We start from the raw sequence: 24,475 nt of genomic DNA on the forward strand, positions 1-24,475 counted from the left end.
TCTGTTTTTCATTAGCCTGCACAAATTTCGCTGAACTCCAGACGCAGACTTGCACCAGCCTCTCTAACCATCCATTAACCCATTGGAAACATTCTCCTACAATGGCAATTGGCTGATTTTATAGTGGAGTGTCCCTTTAACACCTATTGTTTTGCATGACAGTGATTGGAAAGTGGAACAGTGGAATAATCCAAAAATGCGCTGCAGGAACCTGATCAGGAAAATAACTTAAAAGAATGTAGGGAAAATGTTGGAAAATCAACAACAGTAGGGAGAGTGGAGTGACCGCCACTTGTGCAAATAATTATAATTGAATCATGGATTGCAATGAGAGTACAACTGAGTGAGTCTGAAGTTTCATGTTGCTGAAGTTGTAATCATGTCCTGCTAACAGTTTTAGACAAGGGAAGGCAGATAAAGTGCTCTATAAAGAACTTGAGGCAGACCTGAGTATCTGGAGGTACCTGAACAATGAGACAGTGAACAGTCCCAGAATGAGAGTAAATCACTGTCCTCATTCGCCTCCCTCTGTTTATGGGTCTGTTGGAGAGATAAGCTGGGATCCACAAGCCAGGAGCCCCCTCTCAGATGATTCCATACACTTTTCTGGACAACTTTAATCTCTTAACACAGATATTCCCTCTTGCTTCTCCTCTACAATTTAAAGCAAAATTGTTGTCTCACTTTTCCAATAACCGATAAAAGGCAATACCCGTGAAACATCATCTTTGTTACACTCCCTCTAGACTCTACCTGATCTGCTAATCGCCTCCGGCATTCCTTCAATTTTTCCCCCTTCCAAATTTGCGAGAATTTTCAATTATTAAAAATTTTTGCTTTTTGACATCCTGACAGTCTTTATTTAGTGCATAAGGAGAGATGGGGTCAAGCACAGTTCAATCCGTTGCACTTTAGTGCAATTTACATTCCACATCTGGAATGACAATCACTGCAGATTCCTTCTGCCGGCACTTGGGTTGACAATCATCCAGGTTCACGTTCAAGTCTCCAAGAACTTTTCCACTGGGGAAGGAGAATGAATTGGGTATTTAAAGCAATGTGTTTGTCTTAGAATGTTTATGAATGCAGTTTGATCAGGACTTTTGAGGAAGATCATATGAAGTAGGCTTCAAGAATATATCCACTCAGAGTTGGTAATTCAGCCAAGTGTCTTACTGGCTGATAAAGATTATGATGCTTACTCTAGCTGATAAAGTTTGAATAAATACCCTATGTCTGTAGCTCTGGGTATTTCCTCTAGAAGTTTTGTGAATATAATGCTGCCATTTGTTTCCAACCTTCATCATCCTTCCAAAGTTATGCCACATCATCAGACAAAGTTCTCAGTTTGTGTTATTCAGCATTTATTTTTTAAACCACAGATGTATTATAAAAATGTCTGAAAAGTCAGTTTCTTTCTTGAGCACATAGAATAAAATAATGCTTGTGTTTCCATATCAAGATAATTCTTCCCAATATTTGGAAGAACTGTACATAATTAAAATATACATTAGTCATTGATTCAGTGGACCAAACTTTTGAAATCAGCCCTTTGTTGCCCCAGTCCCCAGTAGATTGAGTTTCCTGAAGGACTCCCATTTCCAGCACAGAGCTGGAGGTGGACTTTCAGACTGTCTTTCTTCTGCCGTGATTTATTCACAGCCTGCCCTGTGTGGAATGGGGCAGTGGATTACAGGTCTCCCTTTTATTCTTGCTCTTCAGAAGAATGGCAATGGGCTATTCCAGCCCTCATGCAGATGGCAAAGGGCACCCACCCAGTGGGAATGGCTATATTGATTGCTGTTCTCCCTGTGCCCTGGAGAACTAGCTATCCACTTCCAATGAAATCCGTTACTCAGTGTGGAGGAATTACAGATACAGACCCACAACTCACTCCGTAATGCATTTCAGATTCCAAACAGCCCTTTACAAGAATGAAATCAGGACAGATAAAGGTTTAGACAATTCCAATTCAAAGGTGAAGCTTCTTTTGAATCAATATTACCCATAGCAATAACTTCGGTTAGATTCATACACAGCCTGAGCAGCTATCACTCCCCCTGTAATGACCAATCATTTTTGATAATGCACTCCCAGCAACACACTAAGTCAGTGGCGTATACCTCTGGGACTAATTCTGCTTCCTTACTTGGCAAAGGATTTGTGGTCTGATCCACTGGTCTCACAGATCAGCAATATCCCCTGGGCTTAGATAGTGCGATTGTGACCTCTGCATTACCACTCGGCTGGTTTCAAGTGTGGAAAAGAAACAAAAAGTAGTGCTGAGAGGCTACTCAATCACGTGGCCATCACAGATCAGACCGACCCTGTCATCTGGCCCACTGGCTGTGATCAACAGTATGATCTCTGGTTCATATTTATTCCTCCGGAGAGTCAGCAAGAACAAATCTGCCGCAGTTCAATAGAGCAGCAACTGAAGAAAACCTGTTAGGGCGTAGCTCCCTTTATCATCTCATGACCTAGTTATTCTCAGTGCCAGCAGCTAAATCGTGGATGAGGGATTGATGGAATTTGCAATTTTTTAAAAAACACGAGCAACAATACAAACAATTAAAGCACAGATGAAACAAAAATAAAGACTTAAAACCACAATAGAAGATATTTCACATTAAGATAGATACCAATCCTTTAGTTTTAAAGCCAATACAACACACTTCACAAAGACACACGTTTTGGATTTAGAATAGCTCCCAGTGCAGAAAGCAGATGGCAATCACACATAAACAGAACCAGAAACCTGGTGGTCTCAAATCCCAAGGAAATCCCACTGAGCCATTTATAGCATTGCACTTCATCAAATGTATATGGTATATAATCCTTTGACATTACCGATAGAAAATAAAGCTGACAGGTCCATTTTGAGTTCAGCCCAATTTGTGGCTCCAGGCTAAACGTTCCAAATCAGTGATTTTATAAGCTCAAGGCCAAGTCTTTGCAGTTATAGAATGATTCTAATGGTTTATGTTGGATTCAAGTTATTAATGGACTTGCTTTACGTTCACTCTTCCTCCTTCTCAAATCCACTCCCCCACCGAGTTTCCATCTTTCTTTCTCAAAGGCTGAAGATATCTCAATGTTCGATATCTCACTCAAACACAGAGGCAATGTGCGTATCATGTGCTAATGGTTATAGGGGCAGCGTCGTTGAGTCTGAACCTGCCTTCACGACTTTTGCCTGGTGTCCCAGGTTTCATATCCTGTCTTACCGTAACCCAGATTAAACCCCTTATTACCGGATACCCCAATGGCAAAGGCTAGCTGGGCTTGGAAGTTAGAATAGGAAACCCATACAATTTAGCAGACTCTCAAAGGGATGAATTAGATGGCAAGGTTTATTTGGTGTTTGTGAAAAGTAGCCTCATTATCTAGGCAAAGGCTTTGGATTCAATCTGCACCTTTCAAAGAACAATGTCCATACCTTTAGTGAGTATTATTCTGTCACTAGGCTTAGGTGGACGTGACTTACAGTACACTAAGTGACTGCCCACAGTAAAATATTTCAGCAATAAATCCTGGCAGATTAATCTACCAGAGGTGGGAAAAGCATCTCACCAAAACAATTTATTTCCCCCCCCCCCCACCCGTTCCCACAACCCCCTCCACCCTCCCTGCCAGCAAAGTCCTCGCTCTCACAGTAAACCCACTCAGTCATTCGTGGAAATGCAGCAATCAAATGCTTCCGTCTTCCAACATTTTGTTAATCCCTTCACAAAGCTTCTGCACGTGTGTGCGGTAGGGCTCAGTGGGGCCATACAATGTTGCTAGAAACTCACAGTCTGCAAAGTGGTTGAAGATGTGGTTGACACGCCCGTGGGACTTGGATGTCAGGTGCCGGTTGATGGCTTGGTGCAGCAATTCCCTGCACTCGTTCAAGATGCCTGCCAGGACCCGCCTGTCAAAGGTGAAGTCAATCTGGTAGAAACTGACGGCTGTCATGGCTAACTGGTGAACTTTCTTGCGGAACTTCTCCACCAGCACCAACTCCTCTGCATTGAACTGGTTGTTCCTATAGAGAACCCCGAGTTTTATCACCACCTTGATCAGGTTTTTGATGACCTTCTGGGCTTCCTTCTTGTTTTTAGTATAATCCTTGGTCACTTGGTAGAGTTCATCCAAGACGTCACTGCTCGTGTCATCGATGAAGATATTGGCCACACTTTTGTTGGCCATTTTCCCTAGCAGTTTCTTCTGTGCCTGCATGGCTAGGCTTTTGGTGTTGAAGACATCCATTGTCTCTGAAGGAAACAAAGAAAAACAATTCCACATTAGAGGACATCACCAAGCCCAGTTTCTCCTGAAAATATGCTGCTTATCATTTGGTGGACACAATCACCTTTGTGATTCTTCTGCTAACGGTCACAATCATTGTTAACAACCATTCAAACATTACGAGTAGAACGGTAAAGGTGGATTCCAAAGCACTCGGATACTGACCAGCAAGGACAATAACTAATTTGCTTTTTTTTTGATTCCACCTCTGTACCACAAGTGCTGACCGAAATCCCTTGGTCTTTTTTTTTGAAAGTTTTGAGGCTCAATTGATTGTCTGCTTTGAGTTCTTGCTTTTATCAAGTGAGCCCAGGTAAGGAAAGTGGAAAGAAAAGAACAAAACCAATTGTTATACACTAGATGAATAGCAGGTTCTTCGTCAGAGCATCCCAATTACAAGCAGAATTGGTAGCATCTATGGAGAAGAGTACAGTCGATGTTTCTGGCTGAGACCCTTCAGCAGGACTGGAGAAAAAGAAAGGTGAGGAATAGAGTTAAAAGGCGGAGGGGGGGAGGGGAGGGAGAAACACAAGGTGTAAGGTGAAATCAGGAGGGCGAGGGGTGAAGTAAAGAGCTGGGAAATGGATCCAGCATTTTTGTGTGTGCTGCTTGGATCTCCAGCATCTGCAGAATTTCCCTTGTTTGTGACAAGTAGAATTGGTATCAGTTACGGACCCAGCCGTTCTCCTCATGGACTGTTTCAATGCCAGAACTGTTAGATATGTTTCCATCGGTTCTTGAGCATGTTGCACAGATGGTGCACAGCACATACCAAAATAGTTTAACTTCAGAGGCCACTCCCAGCCCCGGATCATCTGTGGCATGTATCTGCTGCCTTCCGATGAAGCAGGGAATAACCCAGAGATTGAACACTCTGGGCAGGTGATTTGGTATTAGAATGCACAAGCAAAGACCCTGCTGTTCCTTGTAGCTAACTGGCTGTGATTCAGAGATTGCACTTCACAGGACTACCTTATCTGTATTGATAGTGTCAGGAAATTACCTGGAACTATGGCAAAGATCACAAGTAATACAAAAGAGAAAAAAGTCTACTACAATGTGTTTTCCTAAAGTGCACCCCCAAATACAATTTCTGCTTTACTTCTATGTCAACTTATATCAGGGATTTAGGGTTTTCGAATCCAATTGACCTTCTGTGGAGGCACTACCAGCACTTACCAATGTAAAAACAACATCTCCTTGTCCTTCTGGCGCCCAGAGCAACCCAATGTGGGATCTCCCAAAGCTCCATGGGGGAAAGCGTCAATAATTTGTATGGCCCATTTAGTCCAAGGTTCCACACCAGCAGATCTCAGCTGGGATAAGAGTGGGACCCGACAGGATAGCTCAGTAACTGGGTGATGGAAAGGGAACAGAGAGAAAACCCAATTCCTGCTTCAGTTCAAAATTCACTAGCTACTGCCAGGAAATATGACTTTTTCAGACCAAAAGAAAAACAGTAACTGCAGGAAAACAAATAGAGGCAGCAAGTTAATACTTCAACAATTCGCTTTAACAGATGTACTGTTGAAAGTATCCTGACTTACATCATGGCTTAGTAGTGTCAAAAGTTAAGAGGAGAATGCAGGAGAATGGGGTTGACAGGGATAAGAAATTAGCCATGGTAGAATGGCAGAGCAGGCTTGATGGTCTGAATGGCATAATTCTTCTCTTTTGTTTATGGTCTTATAGTGCGGCAATTCTAATTTATACAACCATAAGAAGCTACAGGGATGAGTGGGACTAAACCCAATGCATGACTGGTGCATCCATCCTGCCAACAGAAGTATCTACAGCAGGCTTTTTCTCAAGAAGGCAGCAGCATCTCCATCCCCTCCATCTGGGCTATACTATCTTTTTTTAGCCACCATCAAACAGGAATACAGAAGCCTGAAGTCCCATATCATCAGGTTCAAAAACAGTTACTTCTCTGCAGTCTGTTCAGTTCTTGAATCAACCTGCATAACCTACTCACTACGTCAGGATAGCACCACTATGACCACTTTGCTCTACAATGGACATTTTTTTGTTCTGTTTTAGTTTGGCTTCTGGTACAACTTATGTTTAAGTTCTACTTCAATCGTGGAATTGAAGTGTCTAATGCAGAAAATCATGGGTTTACATCCTACTCAGAGACCCGTCACTCCAGTGCCAAGGTAGGGATGCGAATGCAAGTAATGCTGTGTCTTTATTTCAAAGCACAGCTTCTCGGGGGGCCCTGGCCAATACTTATCGCCGTGACTTTGCCATTCAGGGGATCTGTCTGTGGCAAAGTCCTGCATGCAGTTCCACATGCAAGGTAAACTGCTTCATTGGCTTTGGAGATCCTAAGACCCAGGAATGCATGATATTAATGCAAGTTTGTGATTGTGTTTTTCCCTCTGCAACGTTCGGGTAATTGCACGGAGTAATTGAACTCATACATGTATCTTTTTTTGGGTGAAAATTCCACTCAGCTCTTTTTTTTCTCATTAGATAGCACTAGCAATATTTTTTAAGCCTATTAGAACCACCAAGAACTTGACCTGGGCCTGGGCACCTATCATGAAACACATCAGCATGTCTGAAGTTCCTCGGATAACAGACAAGTGACAAATGCCACCATCCAGTGCAAGAAACCTACTTCTTTTTCTACTGACTGAAATGGAACGTCACAGCACACCCAGCCACCTGCATTTATAACTCAGTTAACTGATGAACAAACCTGGCATGGCAATACAGTGCAAGGGGTCTCTACTGTTCAAAGTTCAAAATAAATGTACTATTGAAGTACATATGTGTTACTATATTCTACCTTGAGATTCATTTTCTTGCAGGCATTTACAGGGAAAAAATACTATCTCCATTACAGCAGATTTGATTACTATGATTTAATTGTTATGAACATGTAATATAATGACTATAATCACAAGATTTGTGGCTCATCTTCATCGCAAAAGAACCTTCTGGATCAAAACATCCCCAGATCCAACCTCACTTAATTAAGCACAAGAATTACAGGCAGCATACATTGTGTATTACAAGTGAACTCCAGTTTCAGCAAAAATGTGAAGACAGGACCATGATGTGATGTAGTGCCATGAACATCTTCATTCCACGACACATCACTCTCAGTAACCTGTTAACAATCCGTCCTTACCCAGTATTAAATTATTTCAGCATTCACTGTTTGCTACTTTTCAAAATCAAGGGAACGGATTTAAAATCAGCAATGATACATCACTGAGTATCTGCACACCTGAATGCTTCCTTGGCTTACTGATATTTATTCTGCATTTTATGCTCGCACTTCTGTAGAACAGGAATTTTTGCAGGTAAAGCAGGATGCCAGAGAGTACATCACAACTCTGCTCACTGCTCACTCTAGCAATTCCAAAATAAGCCCAGTCTTGAACTCCGTATGTACGTTGACAGCTGTACTTAACAATTCTTCTCTACCCTTCTACTTCAACTCTTCCAACCTTTGCCATCATTTGAATGTTTCTCTATTATACTACCAATACATCCTTTGGCTATCTTGATCCCTAGCCAAGAACTTGCTGACAATTCCAAATCAATTCCTAGGCTTAGTTCAGCAGTTACAAAAACAGTTCTGATTAAAAGACATGAGCATTTAAACCAGCTTTTTTTTTGCAACATGGATACTCACGGATCTGATGCTCGTCTTTAGGATTTTGTTTCAAAGTATTCATTGACAGCATTGCCAATGGGTTGGAAGCCATATGGAACATTTGACTTACAGCAAACTTGATTGTACTTCAAACAAAGTCAATTTACTCAGTAAACAGAGTCAATTTACTCAGTAAACATTTTAAGAGCAGAAGAGGTAGAAACAAGAGGAGCATTGCCCAGTAAAATCAGGATAAATTCTCCGAAAATATAATAGATGGAGGTTAGCAAGTTATAAACTATGTGCTTTAACTCCTTTTCACCTAGTGCAGGCGTCAGGTGATCAAAGGAAATTACCCAATTATCTCCAGACCATCTATTGTCACTTTATGTAGCCAGTTTCTTAGATTTTGAGCAGGTGATATTCTTTGGACTTTCATATTAAGACATATTAGTGTCCATAATTTAATAATTATTTGCCCCATGATTGGATCTTTCCCATACATTCCTCTGTATCTCTTCCTTTGTTCCCCTACAGCCCCAAACCCTTTCAAGCTAATTATTTCTAATATCTGCAAAGACTTTTTACAGAGATCACTGATTGCCTTGCTGTTCACCCTTCAGCAGGTTTTAGTTATTATTCTCTGAATATATGCAAACTGTTGTCAAGGATGTTAATGGGATTCTAGGCTCAAAGAACAAAAATTAAGTGGAAATGCTGGTTAGACTTGATCTGGAATCTGGCGTTTGCTTTGTGGTGTGTCTTCGGAACAACTTTCTGGTTTTGGGACAGACCTGGAAAGGATCACTAAAATATTCCTTGCTACATTGGGAAAATACCGTCCTCGTGTCCGGGTAATATGACCAGGAACTTTAAAGTCGTGAAGGGAACTGTAGAGTAGTTAGAAAATAATATTAATTTGCAGAGTAGGAATACAGACAAATGCATCACTTAACATAAACTATTTTAAAGCAAGTACAGGGAAAAAGTCAAAGGATTACATCAAGAGTAGTCTGACTGTTTAAAAGGAAATAGTAGCCTGGACAAGTAAAGTTATTTCGGGATAGAGAATGCCAGGAAATTGGGATTGGAAAGTAAGAGTGCTGCCTTATTGATGGATCTGACTAAAAGGCAGGAGGGGCCAGTTCCTGTTCAGACACAAATGAAGTGGGTTGTCAAGGTGTCGCAGGGGGATGAGGAAAGAAGATGTGATGCTAAGAATATCTTGTAGTACGGCCAAACACGAGTGAGAAATTACAGTAGCTAGTGAAAAATGTAGCTCAGTGGCTTTTGCAATTTTCCTCTAGAAAAATAATCACTGTGGAAATGTGATAGTACGATGTCAGCTCAGACCCACACTTCAAACTGAAAATGCCCCAAGCCCACGCACACGTATTCTGGCCATCCTTGTCCAGCCCCAGTAAAATGCACTTAGAGCTTTTTAAATCAACTCCTCTGCAGTTTGGGAGAATACATAGAATGATGTAGCACAGGAAGACACCCTTCAGCCTTAAACATCTGCACTGAACCCAATGCTGAATTCAACTAAATCTTCTCTGCCTGTAAATGATCCACATCACCATCCTGCCTTGGTTTCCTACATATTCATGTGTCTATCAAATAGCCTCTTAAACACCACTATCCCATTTCAGGCACCTATTAAATGCTCCTAATGGTGGGTGACTCAAAGACTAAACCCCGCGGATCTATTTCTACTGACAGGAGAAAGGGTAAAGGTGGGCTACTGGCGCCTTAGAACCAGTTGTTGTGGGCAGATGGGGCTCATCAGTCATGGTTGGCAGCTCATCTAGGAGAAGGAAATCTCTGATCTCAAACCTCCCACACCCACTCATGGGGAAGGCTTCGTGAGCAAACCCAGAGGGCAAAGGTCCAGAGCTGGAGTCCCTAAGGCAGTCCACCGTGGAGTTCAACACTGACTGGCAACTCCTGCGGGGCTGCTGATGCCAAACTGTATCAATTTCTGCCGTTCCTTTGGGTTCATCAATGCGTGGAGAGGAGGAGCCTGCTACACAGACAACAGCTTGGTCTCCGTACCGTAATGCCCTGGTTTGCATATCTCGACAGCTAGGACACAATATCCATGGTCGACCCTGACCGATGGAGGCCTCAGTCAGTATCAATATCATTTATATACTGTATATCACAAACAGTGCTTTTACATTTTTGGGAAAGTTTATCCGAAGCCAAGTTCCAGTGTTGGGATATTTGGGTTTCTGACCTATCTGCACTACTACAAGCCTCTTAGAATGCCTAACAAGTTGGGGGAAAGCCTTCAGCCCAACAATCTGCCACATGGCATCAGCTATCAGGGACTTATTGTGAAGGTGGCTCTGTTGAGACACAGTGATGCTTTGCTGCCTATAAACAAATCTACTAACTACTCTATTGATCACACGTTTTCTGGACAATGATCAGTACAATCACTAGCCTGTAACCCTATCGGAAACGTGCTTCTGAACTGCCTGCACCAACTGGCATGCTTGCGATGTTCTGGGGGATTTGGTGAGCTGGAGCCTTGAGGGTGTAGCGTGATTGCAGCGACGTGGCGGTGTAGCCTGGGCCTGAGAGCAAGGAACGAGCCGATGTTTGGCCATTGCTGGAGTGGACTTGGAATTAAATTGAAGCTGCAGGGCCCAGGCCCGAGAGATGAGGAACAAGCCAATGCTTGGCCAAATTAAGTGCAGTGCCGGCTTTAAAAGCTTGGGGTGTCAAGGCCAGGCTGATGCTCAGCTTATGGTTTTTACGAGGTTTACTTTTCTCTGTGTTGAACTGAGGCTGCGGCCTGCAACTAACGGCTCCTGGACTGGCTGCTGTGAAGAATTGGCTTCGTGACTGTGGAGTCACTTCCGTGAAATTTAGTTTGAGAGTTATTTGTTTACATTTTATTGTTTGCATATCTCCCAACTTCCTGCAGGGATCACTCCCTATGCAACTCCCTTGTCCATTTGCCCTCCCCACTGATCTCCCTCCTGGAACATATCCTTGCAAGCAGAGCAAGTGCTACACCTGCCTCGATACCTCCTTCCTCACCACCATTCAGGGCCCCAAGCAGTCCTTCCAGGCGAGGCGACACTTCACCTGTGAGTCTGTTGGGGTCATATACCGTGTCCGGAGCGGCCTCCTGTATATTGGTGAGACCCGACGTAGAGTGGGAGACCACTTCACCGAGCATCCGGCAGGAAAAGCGGGATCTCCCAGAGGCCACCCATTTTAATTCCACTTCCCATTCCCATTCCAACATGTCAGCCCATGGTCTCCTCAACTGCCACAATGAGGCCAGAGTCAGATTGGAAGTGTAACACCTTATGTTCCATCTGGAACACAGGGTGGCGTGAATGTCAATTTCTTGAACTCCTGGTAATGGCCCTCCTCCCTCACCATTCCTATTTCCCTCTCTCCTCTCCCGCCCATCACCTCCCTCAGGTGCTCCTCCCCCTTCCCTTTCTTCCATGGCATCCTGTCAGATTCCCCTTTCCCCAGCCCTTCTCTCATTCACCAATCGACTTTACAGCTCTTTCCCCTCCTCCTGGATTCACCTATCGCCTACTACCTTGTATTTCCTCCTCCCCTCCCCCCACCTTCTTACTCTGACCTCCTCTTTTCCCTCCAGTTCTGAAGAAGGATCTCAGTACAAAACGTCGACTGTTTACTCCTTTTCATAGATATTGCCTGGCCTGCTGAGTTCCTCCAGCATCTTGTGTGTGTTGCTTGGATTTCAAGGTGGTATATAGTATACATAATTATATAATAAATATACTTCGAAATTCAAGTCAAGTACCTGATTGTCTCTAATCCAGCAAAATTCAAGAAGAAAATGGGAGCTGTGTGCAGTGTAGTCATCATCAGACTGAAAGGCAGCAGAGGATTAAGAGACTAAAGGACTCACTCCTGTTCCCAACGTAACAGAGGCTCAGGTTTTGCTGGCAAATGCCTGCAGATTTGCATCTACTCAGAATTCCGAGTCATACAGAAACAAGCCTTTTCCCTGTTTCTGCCCAGTACATCTATAGAACCATGCAGCATAACTAGTCAATGGTGCCCCCAAGCTAGTCCTGCTTGTCCCCATTTCCTTCCAAATCTTTTATACCTATCACAATGTCTTTCAGATGTTATTGTACCTGCCCCCTGGCTGCTCTTTCTGCACGTGCATGCCCTCTGCATGAAGAATTTGTCCTTTAGGTCCCTTATAAATCCCTCACCACTCATCTTAAGCCTATGCCCTCTAGCTTTTAGTCCCCTACCAGGGAAAAGAAAAGACTGTATGTGTTCAACCTAACTAGGCCCCTCATGATTTTATAAAGGCACTGAGCATTGACTACCCATCATCCCAATTCACTTGGTCTGTAACCAACTGTGCCTTGGCGACTCTACTGCTCCTTCTGATGCTTTTAAAATGCATTGAGAGAGAAACTTCTCAGTCAGTCATGATTGAACCATCCTGTGGATGAAAGCATTCTTCCTGAGAACTGCTTCTCTCTCCTCACCTCGAACATATGACACCTGGTTTTAGACAACTCTGTTATGAGGATAAAACATTTGGTTGATTGGTTCTGCAATAACAACATCACGCTCAACAGCTACAAAACAAAGGAGTTAATTGTTGACTTCAGGTAGTAGATATCAATAGACCGCGTATGCCAGTACTTACTGGTGGCTCAGAAGTGAAGGTAGTTAGCAGCTTCAAACTCCTGGGTGTTAACATCTTAGATTATCTGTCCTGGCCCCAGCACATAAATGCAATCAGGGAACAGTCAAGCCTGGGTCTATATTTTCTTACAGCTTAAGGTTCATTTGGCATGTCACCAAAAATGCTAACAAATTTCTACAGATGCTCTGTTGAAAGTACCCTGATCGGACATATTATGGTCCAGTTTGACAATTCCAATGCACAAGAATAACAAGAGGCAGAAGAAAGCTCAGTACTCCTCGCCTCCCCCATCACTGACAGCATCTGACAGAGGTTCCGCTTCCAGAAGGTGGCATCTATTATTAAGGATCCCCACCATCCGGGTCATGCCGTCTCTCTCCTAGCATCATGCAGAGATAGCGAAGCCTGAAATCCTACAGCACCAGGTTCAGGAACAGCTATATCATCAGGGTCTTGAACCAATTTGCAAAACCCTACACCCACTTCAGCAATGGAAGATTACAGACCATTTCTTGCACTACCATGGACATATCTCTGATTGCACCTTGATTTGCACTTATGTCTTGTTTTTACACTTTTTTTTACCCTGTTTTTTCACTGCCTTCTGTACAATTTATATGCCATTGTGATGTGATACTGATGCAGGCATGTTTTTCCATTGTGCCTATTCCGTTCCATACCGGTGCACATAACAAACTTGACTTAGAAATGTTTCTTACAATCTGCACTTCTTAATTTTGTAAACCAAAGCTGGCTGAAGTTCAGACCTGTCACTGGAATGTGGAGTACCTTCGCTATCATGTGACTATAGGGTGTCTGGGCATAAAGGTTAGAATAAGATCGAAATAATTTAAAATAAAATTGCAGGTACTGGAAATATGAAACCAAAATCAAAACTTCACACTCTGCAGGTCAGACAGCTTTGCTTCAGTTTGAAGACCGTTTGTCAGGACTGGGAAAAAGTAATTGAAGTGTTTTATTAATTAATTTTGTGGCTGTTTTAATGTTATTATTTACTTATCAAATCTTAAATGCTACTTTTAAAATATCTATTAAAACATATTGATTGTGTATCTTTGTAAATGTTTCCAAATGTTAAAATTTTTTGGCAGCTTTGACACATGGCAATACTGGGAGCAGGACTTTCCTGAAAGTGAAGGGTTTACAGAGGGGTTTCCTGGGCAGGCTTTGCACAGACCCATCATGGCATCTCACTCCAGACCTCCAGGATGGTCTTAGCAGTAGGACTGGCCTTGTAGATCCAGAGCAGGGAGGTTCAAAGCAGTGGGTGTTGGGTCTGAATCCATACCTTCAAGGTACAGGCCATTCACCTTACTGCATGCAGTGCACTGAAGGACATGCAAATATGTGGTAGTACATACACAATACTGTACAAAAGTCTTAAGTACGTATTATAGTTAGGGTGCCCAAGACTGGGTCTGAATCCATACCTTCATTCAACAGACCATTCACCTTGTAAATCTGGCAGGAGCAAAGGATGTTGGGAATGGTGAGGGTGGAGGGGAGGGCGACAGATGGCAGAAGAGGAGTGCCAAGGGTGGGGTTGGCGCAGGTGCAGACATACCCAGCCCTGAGACACCAGGCAAGGTCATTTGATTCCAAACAATTGGTTTATTGATCATTTTAGAATGTCTTTCTGCTGCTTCCTCCTCCCTCCCCTCTTCCCAACCATGATGCTCTTCTCCCAAAATAGAGACACATATCAGAATCACTCACATATGTCATGAAATGTGTTTTTTTTTTGTAGCAGCAGTACAGTGCAATACATAAAATTACTACAGTACTGTGTGAAAGTCTTAGGCACCCTGGCTATATGTGTCTCAGACTCCTGCACAGTATTGTAATTTAGGTGCAGGAGTAGGCAGTTCAGCCCTGTGAGTGTGCTCCTCACCTCAGTAAAGTCATAGCTGATCCAAGTGTAATATAACTCCAATTTCCAACCCGCTTATCAACAACCTATTCATCTACAACTGTTTTAAAAATATTCACTGGGGAAGGGAACTCAGACCCTCCTAAGAGGGGAAAAAAAAGGTTCACCCCTCGTATTTAAAAAAAATGCAAGTGACTACCTAGTTTTAGACTCTTCCACAAGAGAAACCCACCCTTCCACATCCAAGACCCTTGGGATCCCATCAACGAGCGGATTTGTATTGTGTTTCCACTATTCCAGTCAAACAGTAAGCCACTTCATCGCATTCCCACTAGATGCTCTTCTGTATTTTTAACATTCGATGAGCTAATGGGGGAGGCAACTTTAATTATAAATCCCATCATCAAATGTTTTTAAGTTCAACATTCACTTTTCTAGTGTTATTGTCACTCCCTAATGGCCTTCTGTCAGTCAGTCTGGGTTCCATCTTCCTTACACTACTAATAGCAGATCGCCCTTTCCTGGCTGGAAAATCTGAGAATAACTTTACTTTCCACTGGACAAATGATCGGAGAGTACAGTGGTTGTCATGGATATGAGTGAATCACAAACAGCATGCCCTTCAAGAGGCTACAGCTGAGAACAATCTCACCGACTATGGCACAAGGGTTATTGTTAAATTTAGAAAAGCATCTTTACAACTAAAACTATAACTTAATTGAAACATTAGTTCCTGAGGGATCTTGACAGGGTGGATGCTTCCTCCTGTGAGAAACCTAGAATTAGATAACTGTTTAAAATTAGAAGGTCATCCACTTAAACCAGTTGAGACATCTTTCTCCTGTCAATACACTGAGTGTCTTTGGAACTCAGTTCCTTAAAGGATGGTGGAACCAAATCTTTGAATTCTTTTCTTTATGAGAGAGAGATGGATAGTAGATAAGAAAGAGAATGAAAAGTTACCCCAGCTAAATAGGAGTTTTGGTTACAATGAGATCAGATTAGTAAATGGAAGAGCAGGCCTGAGGTGATAAGAGACCTAATTCACAAGTTTATTAAAGTAATCATTGATTCTGGCAGAGAAGTGGTTTTTTTACAAACAGAACTTCATCCTCAAAACTAATAACTTGCAAGACCCAGACCACAATACCTCCGTCTGCAACTGGATCCTTGATTTCCTCACTTGCAGACTCTAGTCTGTTTGGATTGGAACAACATTTCCTCTACAATCTTCATTGGCACAGATACACCACAAGGCTCTGCACTTAGCCCCCTGCTCTATTCATTTTGAGGGGAAAATACAGGTCCGATGCCACAATCAAGTTTGCTGACCGCACTGCGGTCACTGGCTGAATCAAATCAACATTTAGGAGAGAGATTGGAAATCTGGCTGAGGGGTGCCACAACAACAGCCTCTCACTCAAGGTCAGTAAGACCAAGGAGCTGATTATGGACTTCAGGAGGAAGAAATCCAGCGTCCAAGAGCCAGTGCTCAATAGGGGATCGGAGGAGCAGAGAGCCAGTAACTTTAAATAACTGGGTGTTAACGTATCAGAGCATTTGTCCTGGGACCAGCACATTAATGTCATTTCAAAGAAGGCACAGCAGTGCCTCTTCTTTAGAAGTCCGCACAGGATTTAACACGTCATCCAAAAATTTGACAAACTTCTATTGATGCACAGTGGAGAGTATGCTGACTGGTAGCATCACAGCCTAGTATGGAAATACAAGAACCCAAGGACAGAAAAGCCTAAAAAAAAACTGGTGGCTAGAGCACAGTCCAACAGAGGAAAAGCCCTCCCCACCACAGAGTACATCTAAAAGGAGCCCTGTCTCAAGAAAGCTGCAACCATCACTGAGGAGTCCACCATCCAGGCCACACACTCTTTCCGCTGCTGCCATTGGGAAGGAGGTACAGGGGCCTATGGACTCACTTCCAAGGACTCCATAACTCATGATCTCAGTGTTATTTATTTACTCGTTTAATATTATTGCTTGCTTCTTTTTTGTGTTTGCACAGTTACACGTTTGTTGCTTGTCAGTCACTGCTTTTCGTTGACTCTATTGCACGTTTTTGCTCTGCTGTGAACGCCTGCAAGAAAGTGAATCAGACCGTGACATGTACGCACTTCGATAATAAATTTACTTTGAACTTCAGAGTGAATGTAGACTAAATCCAGAGACAAGGTAACCTGTTATGAGGTAGTCTCATTCTCGCTTTAAAATCATTACTGCATTTGTTATTTTGTTTACACTGCTTTGTTTTAGAATAAACAGTTTACTGTCAATAAACCTTTGATTGTAAATGTCCCGTGAAACAACATTCAACTACAGGAGGTAATATCTGCTTACTGGCGCCGAGGGATCAGAAGCTGGTAAAAATAAGCAGTCAGTTGAATTAATGTGCTGCACCTTCACGTTGGTGCTGGGGCTGCACCAGCCAGCGGAATGCTGGATTCTAAATTTGCAACAACAGCTCAGCAGGGAACAGGAAGCAACATGCCCTGCGCATTCTTTCCCGCCCGTAACGCACCATTCCACAGAGCGTCTCTACTTTGCCCCTTCATACCACCTCAGCTTGGTCGGGAATAGCGTCACTTCTGGGGTCAGCAGGACGAAGCTTGCGGAAGGCATATACCAATATTTGTAGGTTAATGTAATACTAAACATCCACTACACAACTCAAGATATCATTTAAACAAGGATTTAAACACTGTGCTGGTCTCCCTGATCAAACTAAAGTCTAAGGTGTCACTGGACATGGAGCAAGTGGTTCTCCTGACCAACGTTCCACTACCAAACAACATTGTTCACCATTGATTACATTGCCCATCTCAGGAATTTACCAGTGTAGAATTCATCTAATAAGATACTGCACCTCTCTCAATAATTTAATCTATTAAGCATTTTTGGACCATATGTATATCAGAGGAATTCTATAAACATCAGTGTACACCCCGCAGACGACAGCAATGTTTTGTGGTTGACATTTTAACACAATTTTTATCCTAATAACTGATCTCTTGATATTGTGCAACACAGATGCAAGTAATTAAACAGAATTGCTGTTGTAAACTGTCCACTTTGAAACGAAAGGTTAAAAACATTTCTGGACAACCCCTTTGAAAACTGACAGCTCTGCAAAATCTGCTGCTGTTCAGCAGAGCTCAGTTGAAAGTGAAATGTTATACTCAAGTCGAGTTGGATTGAATTTGCTCCTCTCTCTTTTGCAACAGTGCTTTTTCAGTGGCACTGTGACCAGAACTGTACACCATGGTTCAAACTCTCGCCACTGCATCTCGGTTGCCTGGTTCGACCCCTGTGCAGGTAGTTACGGAGTGCAGAGCATGAGGTGGGAAGATAGGAAGAGTTGGCGGAGACTCTAACCTGAAGCAGGCCAGGTAGCAAAAGAACAAAAGAAAACCATAACCTTTCATCAGTTTCTAGGGAAGATCGATCAACTTGCTTTAGCACTAGAGGTTGGTTTATTTTTGCATTCCAGTGCTGGAGTGTATGCATAACAGAAACCAATACAAACATCACCAAACCATTGCTTGCACAATGTAATTCAACACCTTGGTATTCATCAACTCAGGGGAAGATAGCCCTCAGCAATTCCATTAGACTGTTCGGAGGAATTTTCTGATGTGCCTCATTGGTTAGAGGCATTGTTTGTTTCTACTTACATTGGCGGTATTACAATGAAACTGCTCCTGTAATTGCACTAAATGGAGATGATGAGCAAACTGAGACATCCTCTTCATGCACTTCTTCCTCCTTTCTATGGTCCTACTCTGGTCCTATGCCTTAATAGAATCAGTTTTTTTGACTTCCACTCTCTAGCTACCCCTCTCCCTGGCTGCACCGGACTATTTGCAAACTTCGGTGTCAATATGTGATTCCAGAGTTGCATTTTGCATCTTTAATCTATAACATGACTAAACTTGGCTATTTCCACCCCCATTATCCTTCCTCAGCTCACCAGCAGCGGAAAGGCTGATCTGTGCCTTTGCCAACATTAGACAAGTTTTCCAATGCTTTCCTGCTTCGCCTTGAACTGAAAATAATCCAGACACTTGTCTCACATGTTCAACTCCCTCCTGATCTTATTCACCCATCATCTTGGATTTGTTGGCCTGAACGTGTGTGGATAAGCAACATCTCAATCTTACAGTTCTTCTTCTCCCTCACCCCTACAGCTCAAAAATCCCTTCATTGTTCTGCATGTAATCTTTCACCAACATTATGTTCTCCCTCCAGTTCCAATCATTTAAACATCCCTGATTTCTCCACCACATTTTCACTTGTTAAAATCCTAAAGTCTGCAATTAAATCCCTAAATTTCCCTGCTACAGGTGCTAAATTAATCCTACCTCTGTCACTGGGCATTTGGTCATTTCCACTTATGCCTCCTTAACAGGTTGGCTGTTAACTTTCTGTCCAATAACACCGACGCAAAGCATCTAGGGCCTATTTGCTAGGGGAACAGCTCTATTTAAACAGTATCTGATAATGTTGGATCCGTATGTGAGATGGAATCTGTGGAGGAAGCCCATTCATTGCATTTAAAATGTTCCCAATAACTTACCTTGCCTACCACTCCCTATCCACCAACTGCTGCAACCAATATTTTAACCATTCTCAACTTTTTACCATTGCAACCCCAAGTCCATTTCACCTTTTAACCTCCGTGTGATGATCTCAGAAACACTTTGCTTACTTCACATTATTTTGACCTGTTGCATTGACTGACAATTTCTATACAAGAGGAAGCACCACCCAGATGATCAGAGCCAACGCTTTGTGTAAAATGTCTATAAATGGTCTTGCTTTGTAGACAATTTTGGTTTCTGAAGACTTCTACCCAGAACTCCATTGCTACAAACCTGACATTAAGTAATTGCTTAGGTTGGTGACTGTCCAGGAATTAAACATTCATTTCCAGTTCACTGCTATGAGAAACTCAGCAGAAAGAAAATCAATTTTTTAACTCAATAAATTACTTAAGAACTTAAGACACAGGGAATTTGCTACTAATTGATATAAATGCAAATATTTACAAAAGGAACAGCCTCTTCCTCTTCATCATCAGATCTGAACAGCTCATAAACACGGCCACAATATTCTCTTTAGTCACTATTTATTTTGTAATTAGTAATAATGCGTAGTCTTTGCCCTAGACTGCTGCCTCAAAACAGCAAATTTCATGTCATGTAAGACTTGATTCTGACTGAGTGAGACTTCATTGTCAACCAGGATGTAATGAGTACATTAATCTAGGAAGGTGGAGCAATAAAATTCACTGCAGCAAACCACATCCACGAGATTGTTACTGAATCTGTTTAACCTGTGAGCGTGATAAATGTGAAGCAATGGTGCTAACACTCAATGCCGAATCATATCTGTAGACCAAATTCTCTCTTCAAAGAATATTTGGGTAATCAATTCCAAGAGAGGGACGCATCCTCTTAATAGACAGTGGAAGACGACGCGAGCAGGTGTCCAATATAAGCATCACTTTCAACTGGAACAAATGCTTACATTGAAAGAAAAGTTCAAGGTAAACATTTTTCTTAAACATTCATTTGACTTAAACATTGCTGTAACACTCTAATGTTTGCAGCAGAAGAATTATGACCTCTTAGTCCAGCTTCCTCAAGTTTATTTTGATGGGAATATAACCTTATCTGTGTTTATGGAGCTCATGAGAGATTGAAATTACTTTAACGTAGAGGAAGCATGGAACACCTGCATGTGGTTTAACATCCACGGAAACACAAGTTCAAATCAAGAGCAATGGTTAAACGCTGGCTGAAGTGGTTCAGTAACAAATCTAGATTCTCCTAACTAAGTAGAACTACCCCAAACCATTACACTCACTCAGCAGTAGTACAGTAATGTCAAAGATACAGCTTTCAAACAATGTCAGAGAAAGGTGAATATTTGAAATTATTTGCAAATTTAAAAATGGAACTTGGACAGATGCTGGTTACTTTTTGGACCTTTATGCTGGACAAGTAGACCACAAGGATTGTTCACCAATTCTAATGAAAGATAATCAGCCTGAAACACTGACTGTTTTTCCAGAGTTGCTGTCTGATCTGCCGAACATTTCCTACGTTTTCTGTTTTTACTTCAGTAGTTCATTCCAAATCCATAAAAGCTCAAAATTTCCAGATGCACGTTAGGCTTTTCCCTCCCGATTCCCTTTTAACCAACTCAGTGCCCACGAGCCTTGAATCACCCACTCCCTCTATTTACTTATCTAAACCTGTAAAGACCTTGAACACATTTATGAAATCTTCTTAGCGCCAAGGACAATAAACCCACCTTCTCCAGTTACTGAAGGAATATCATGTTCTTGGAATGCTGAAAGGTAGAGCAACTATTGAATCATTGTCGAAGAACTGTGTTAATATCATACAAACAAGCTGGAGGAACTCAGCAGGTCGGGCAGCATCCGCTGACTGCTCGTTTCCACGGATGCTGCCTGACCTGCTGAGTTCCTCCAGCTTGTTTGTACGTGTTGCTTTGACCACAGCATCTGCAGTGTACTTTGTGTTAATATCATGGTGGGCATGGAAAGGGGAGATTGTATGTAGGAAAGTTCTGGACAGGTAAGATAAGATCCAAAGACTTCTCTCATCTATATCTGTCCTATAAATCACAGAACTAAGAGCAGTTCACAATCACACAGAATACGAGACCAAACAGTTCACAAAACTATCGAATGCTGGCTATAGATCTGGTAGGGACTCATCACAAAATCCCAGTCTACAAGCAGCTTTAGTTCGGCCAACTTGAATTTAAACATGCTACGCTGAACACAATGTATAATAACAGTGTTAACACTTCAGATGTGTTTATGAGAAATACGTTTGGAGAAGAACAGATGAAAATTGAATCATGAAGGTTTAGAATGTGTAAAGTTAGATGGAAATGCAATGTAACTATTTGTTTCGGTACTGTTTTAAAGTAATTCATTGAACCCAGCCAGATTAGCCAAATACAAGACCTGCTCCAGAAGAGAGTCTAGCCTCATTTCACCTACACAAGTTCTACAGTACAAATACAACCACTGATATACACAGTACAAGTATCTTAGAAAAAAAGGGGCCGCTTAAACTTCACCGAATCTTATTATAGAAGCTCAAACTTATGGTACAGAGACTACTTAACACAATCTGTTCATAGCAACCAAAACTATTTCAGCTAATCCCACCTCCCAGAATTCTATACACAAAATATACAACTTACTTAAATATTTCTAAAAATAGGATGAGGCTTTCTCAGGGCTCAAGTCCCAGATCTCCACTACCTGAAAGGTTTTCACTAACTCCTCTCTATTCCTTTTACAATGCTTATTTATCCTTCTGTTACGTTCACAACATTGATGAACATCATTATATTAACCACTTTGATTAAAACTTATCAGCTCTCTTTATTTCTAAGAGAACAATCTCAGTCTACATTTCATAACTACAATTCTCCATTCCTTGACACACCCGCATATTTCCACTACCCCATTCAGATGCTGATGTCTCTAGGTAATGTGGTTACCAGAACAGGACACAATTACATGTACTGTGCACAAGCTATTGTCATTTTCCTTACAGTTCTTAAGTTTCTGCTGTTAGTTCTCTTTATACAAGTTGAACAACATAAAAGGGACATTTATGCATTTAACTACTTGTGGATATGGACACCAAGATCACCTCCCCCTTCAGTATTTGTGAAATATTCCCTTGCCTTATTTAGTCTTCCGAAGTGTAATTAATCACACTTACCCATTTGCCTCACTTTTTTTTGCCACCAAGGGGCAGTGGCAAAACTTCTAAAGCCAGTCTACAGATAGCTAGCTCCCTGGCACTGCACATTTCTTTGTCAGTGCCAACTCAGTGTCATCTCCAAACATGTTATATCATGGCTCCTACATTTAGCACTGGCCCCTGCAGGACCCTACAACAAATAACCTTCCAGCCACTAGAACCTATCAATCATTACTCCTCGTTGTCACTAAGCCAATTTCACATGATTTCTACTTGTCTTTCAGTTTTGGAGATTTTAATTTTCCAAGCAATCTGTCGTGCAGGACCAGGTCAAACATTTATAGCTGTCTCTGAAATAAAAATACTGTCCTGTTGACTGATCAATACTGGAAGTTTAAACTTTGCCTTCACAACCTAAAACCTTTGGCATCCTTTTCTTGGATACAACAATGCTGGTTGCTTTGGGAAGTAGACCAAACATATTGTACACAGGAGAAAAACAGAAAATCTAGTAATCACTCTGTGGAGAGAGAAGATGACTGTTTCAAACTAATGCCTCTTTGTTAGAACCATGAATGTTTAGGAAACAGACATATGCTGCAGATACCATAAGATATAGGAGCAGAATTAGGCCATTTGGCTCATCATTTCTACTCCACCATTCTATCTTGACTGATTTATTATCCCTCTCAATCCCATTATCTTGACTTCTCCCCATAATCTGATATCCTTACTAATCAAGAACCATTCAGCCTCCAATTCAAATATACCCAATGACGTGGCCACCGCATTTGTTTATGGCAATGAATCCCGCAGATTCACCACCCTCTGGCTAAAGAAATTCCCCCTTGTCTCTATTCTGAAGGGATCATAGCATTCTGAGGCTGTGCCCTCTGGTTCTAAATTCCCACACTACAGGAAACATACTCTCTACATCCACGCTATCTAAGCCTTTCAGTATTCAACACATTTCAATGAGATCTCTCTCCCCCATTCTTCCAGGCTCCAGCGAGTATGGGCCCAGAGGCACCAAACTCTCTTCGTGCATTAAGGGGATGGGTGGAGAGATCGCAGGGACTGAATGCTCAAGAGAGGATGCAGACAAAGAAAAACAGTTATTTAAATGGTGGTAATGCCAGAGAAAGGGAGAGATGGAAAGACAGAGGGAGATGAAAAGAAATGGTCAATTCTAGCACAAATAGGGAAAAAAAACAAAGGCTGTAAAACAGAAGGCCAACTAGACTACCTCTGTTATTGGCCAAACCAGCTTCTCACACTGAACAATATCTTTTTTTTAAACTCGTATTGGGTTTTTTTCCAAATCACCAATATAAAAAGGGGAATAGACACATGTACCAGTCTTTTCTGGGAACATTCCTTGTTCTGTCCTACTCAGGCCCCTTTCTCGCTTCATTTTCTCACACGGGTGGTTGCATTGGCTCTACATCTTACTCTTGTAAAGAGCTTGAACATTTTATTGCCATAGGAAAAGGAGGCCATTCAGCTCTCAATAATGCACTGCCATTTAATGTTCACTGCAGATCCACATTGCCACCTTTATGTAAACTCTTAATTCCCTTACCAATTAAAAATCAACCTGTTTCAATGTCCACAACATTCTGGCCAAGGAATCATAGACTTTCCCTTTTGAGAGAAGGAATTCCTCATCTTAGTCTTAAATAAACACTTCCTTATTCTGATACAATGCTCTCTGGTTCTAGGCTCTCGCCCAAAGGGAAGTATCTTCTCAACTTTACCCTTTCAAGCCCTTACAAATCCGACACATTTCAGTAAGATTACATCTCATTTTTTTAAACTTCAATCAATTTAACCTTTCCTCATAAGGCAAGCCCTTTATAACTGGGATCATCCACATAAATCTTCTCAGAATAGCCTCTAATGATAATACACCTTTACATAAAGAACAGGACCAAAGTCTGGCTTATTAGTGCATTGTATATTTGTACTTTCTTCCTTCTATTCTCCAATCACTTTGAAATATGACAAGATACAATCAGCCATCACAATTACGAGACACACCCACAAGCTAACTTTGCATCTATTTTCCACATATCATTTTCACGTTATCCATGTCTGACTCTTCTCCACATATTTACATCTCTGGGGTGGGGTTGAGCAAGCAAATATCCCTGCAATCCTTCAGTCTCCCACAGCAGGCTCTCCTACACTTCCTCCCAGTCTGCTTCTGGCAAGGTTAATCCGTTCTCCTACTTTCTCCAGACCTA

At 41.9% G+C, this 24,475-nt stretch overlaps 1 protein-coding gene across 4 annotated transcripts in view; it reads right to left on the bottom strand.

Annotated features, from left to right (window-relative positions):
- Positions 1-3,631: 3,631 nt before the first annotated feature.
- The window catches only part of tnfaip8l1 (tumor necrosis factor, alpha-induced protein 8-like 1), a 57,321-nt gene continuing 36,477 nt past the window's right edge, over positions 3,632-24,475 (bottom strand). For all 4 annotated transcript variants that reach the window (XM_073069510.1, XM_073069511.1, XM_073069512.1 and 1 more), the window contains exon 2: positions 3,632-4,256. In XM_073069510.1, the coding sequence (XP_072925611.1) occupies positions 3,691-4,251 (561 nt within the window). In that variant the 5' untranslated portion in view covers positions 4,252-4,256 and the 3' untranslated portion in view covers positions 3,632-3,690. The remainder of the gene's footprint in view (positions 4,257-24,475) is intronic.

The sequence above is a fragment of the Hemitrygon akajei genome, chromosome 16 (genome assembly GCF_048418815.1).
Source record: "Hemitrygon akajei chromosome 16, sHemAka1.3, whole genome shotgun sequence".
NCBI lineage: Eukaryota > Metazoa > Chordata > Chondrichthyes > Myliobatiformes > Dasyatidae > Hemitrygon > Hemitrygon akajei.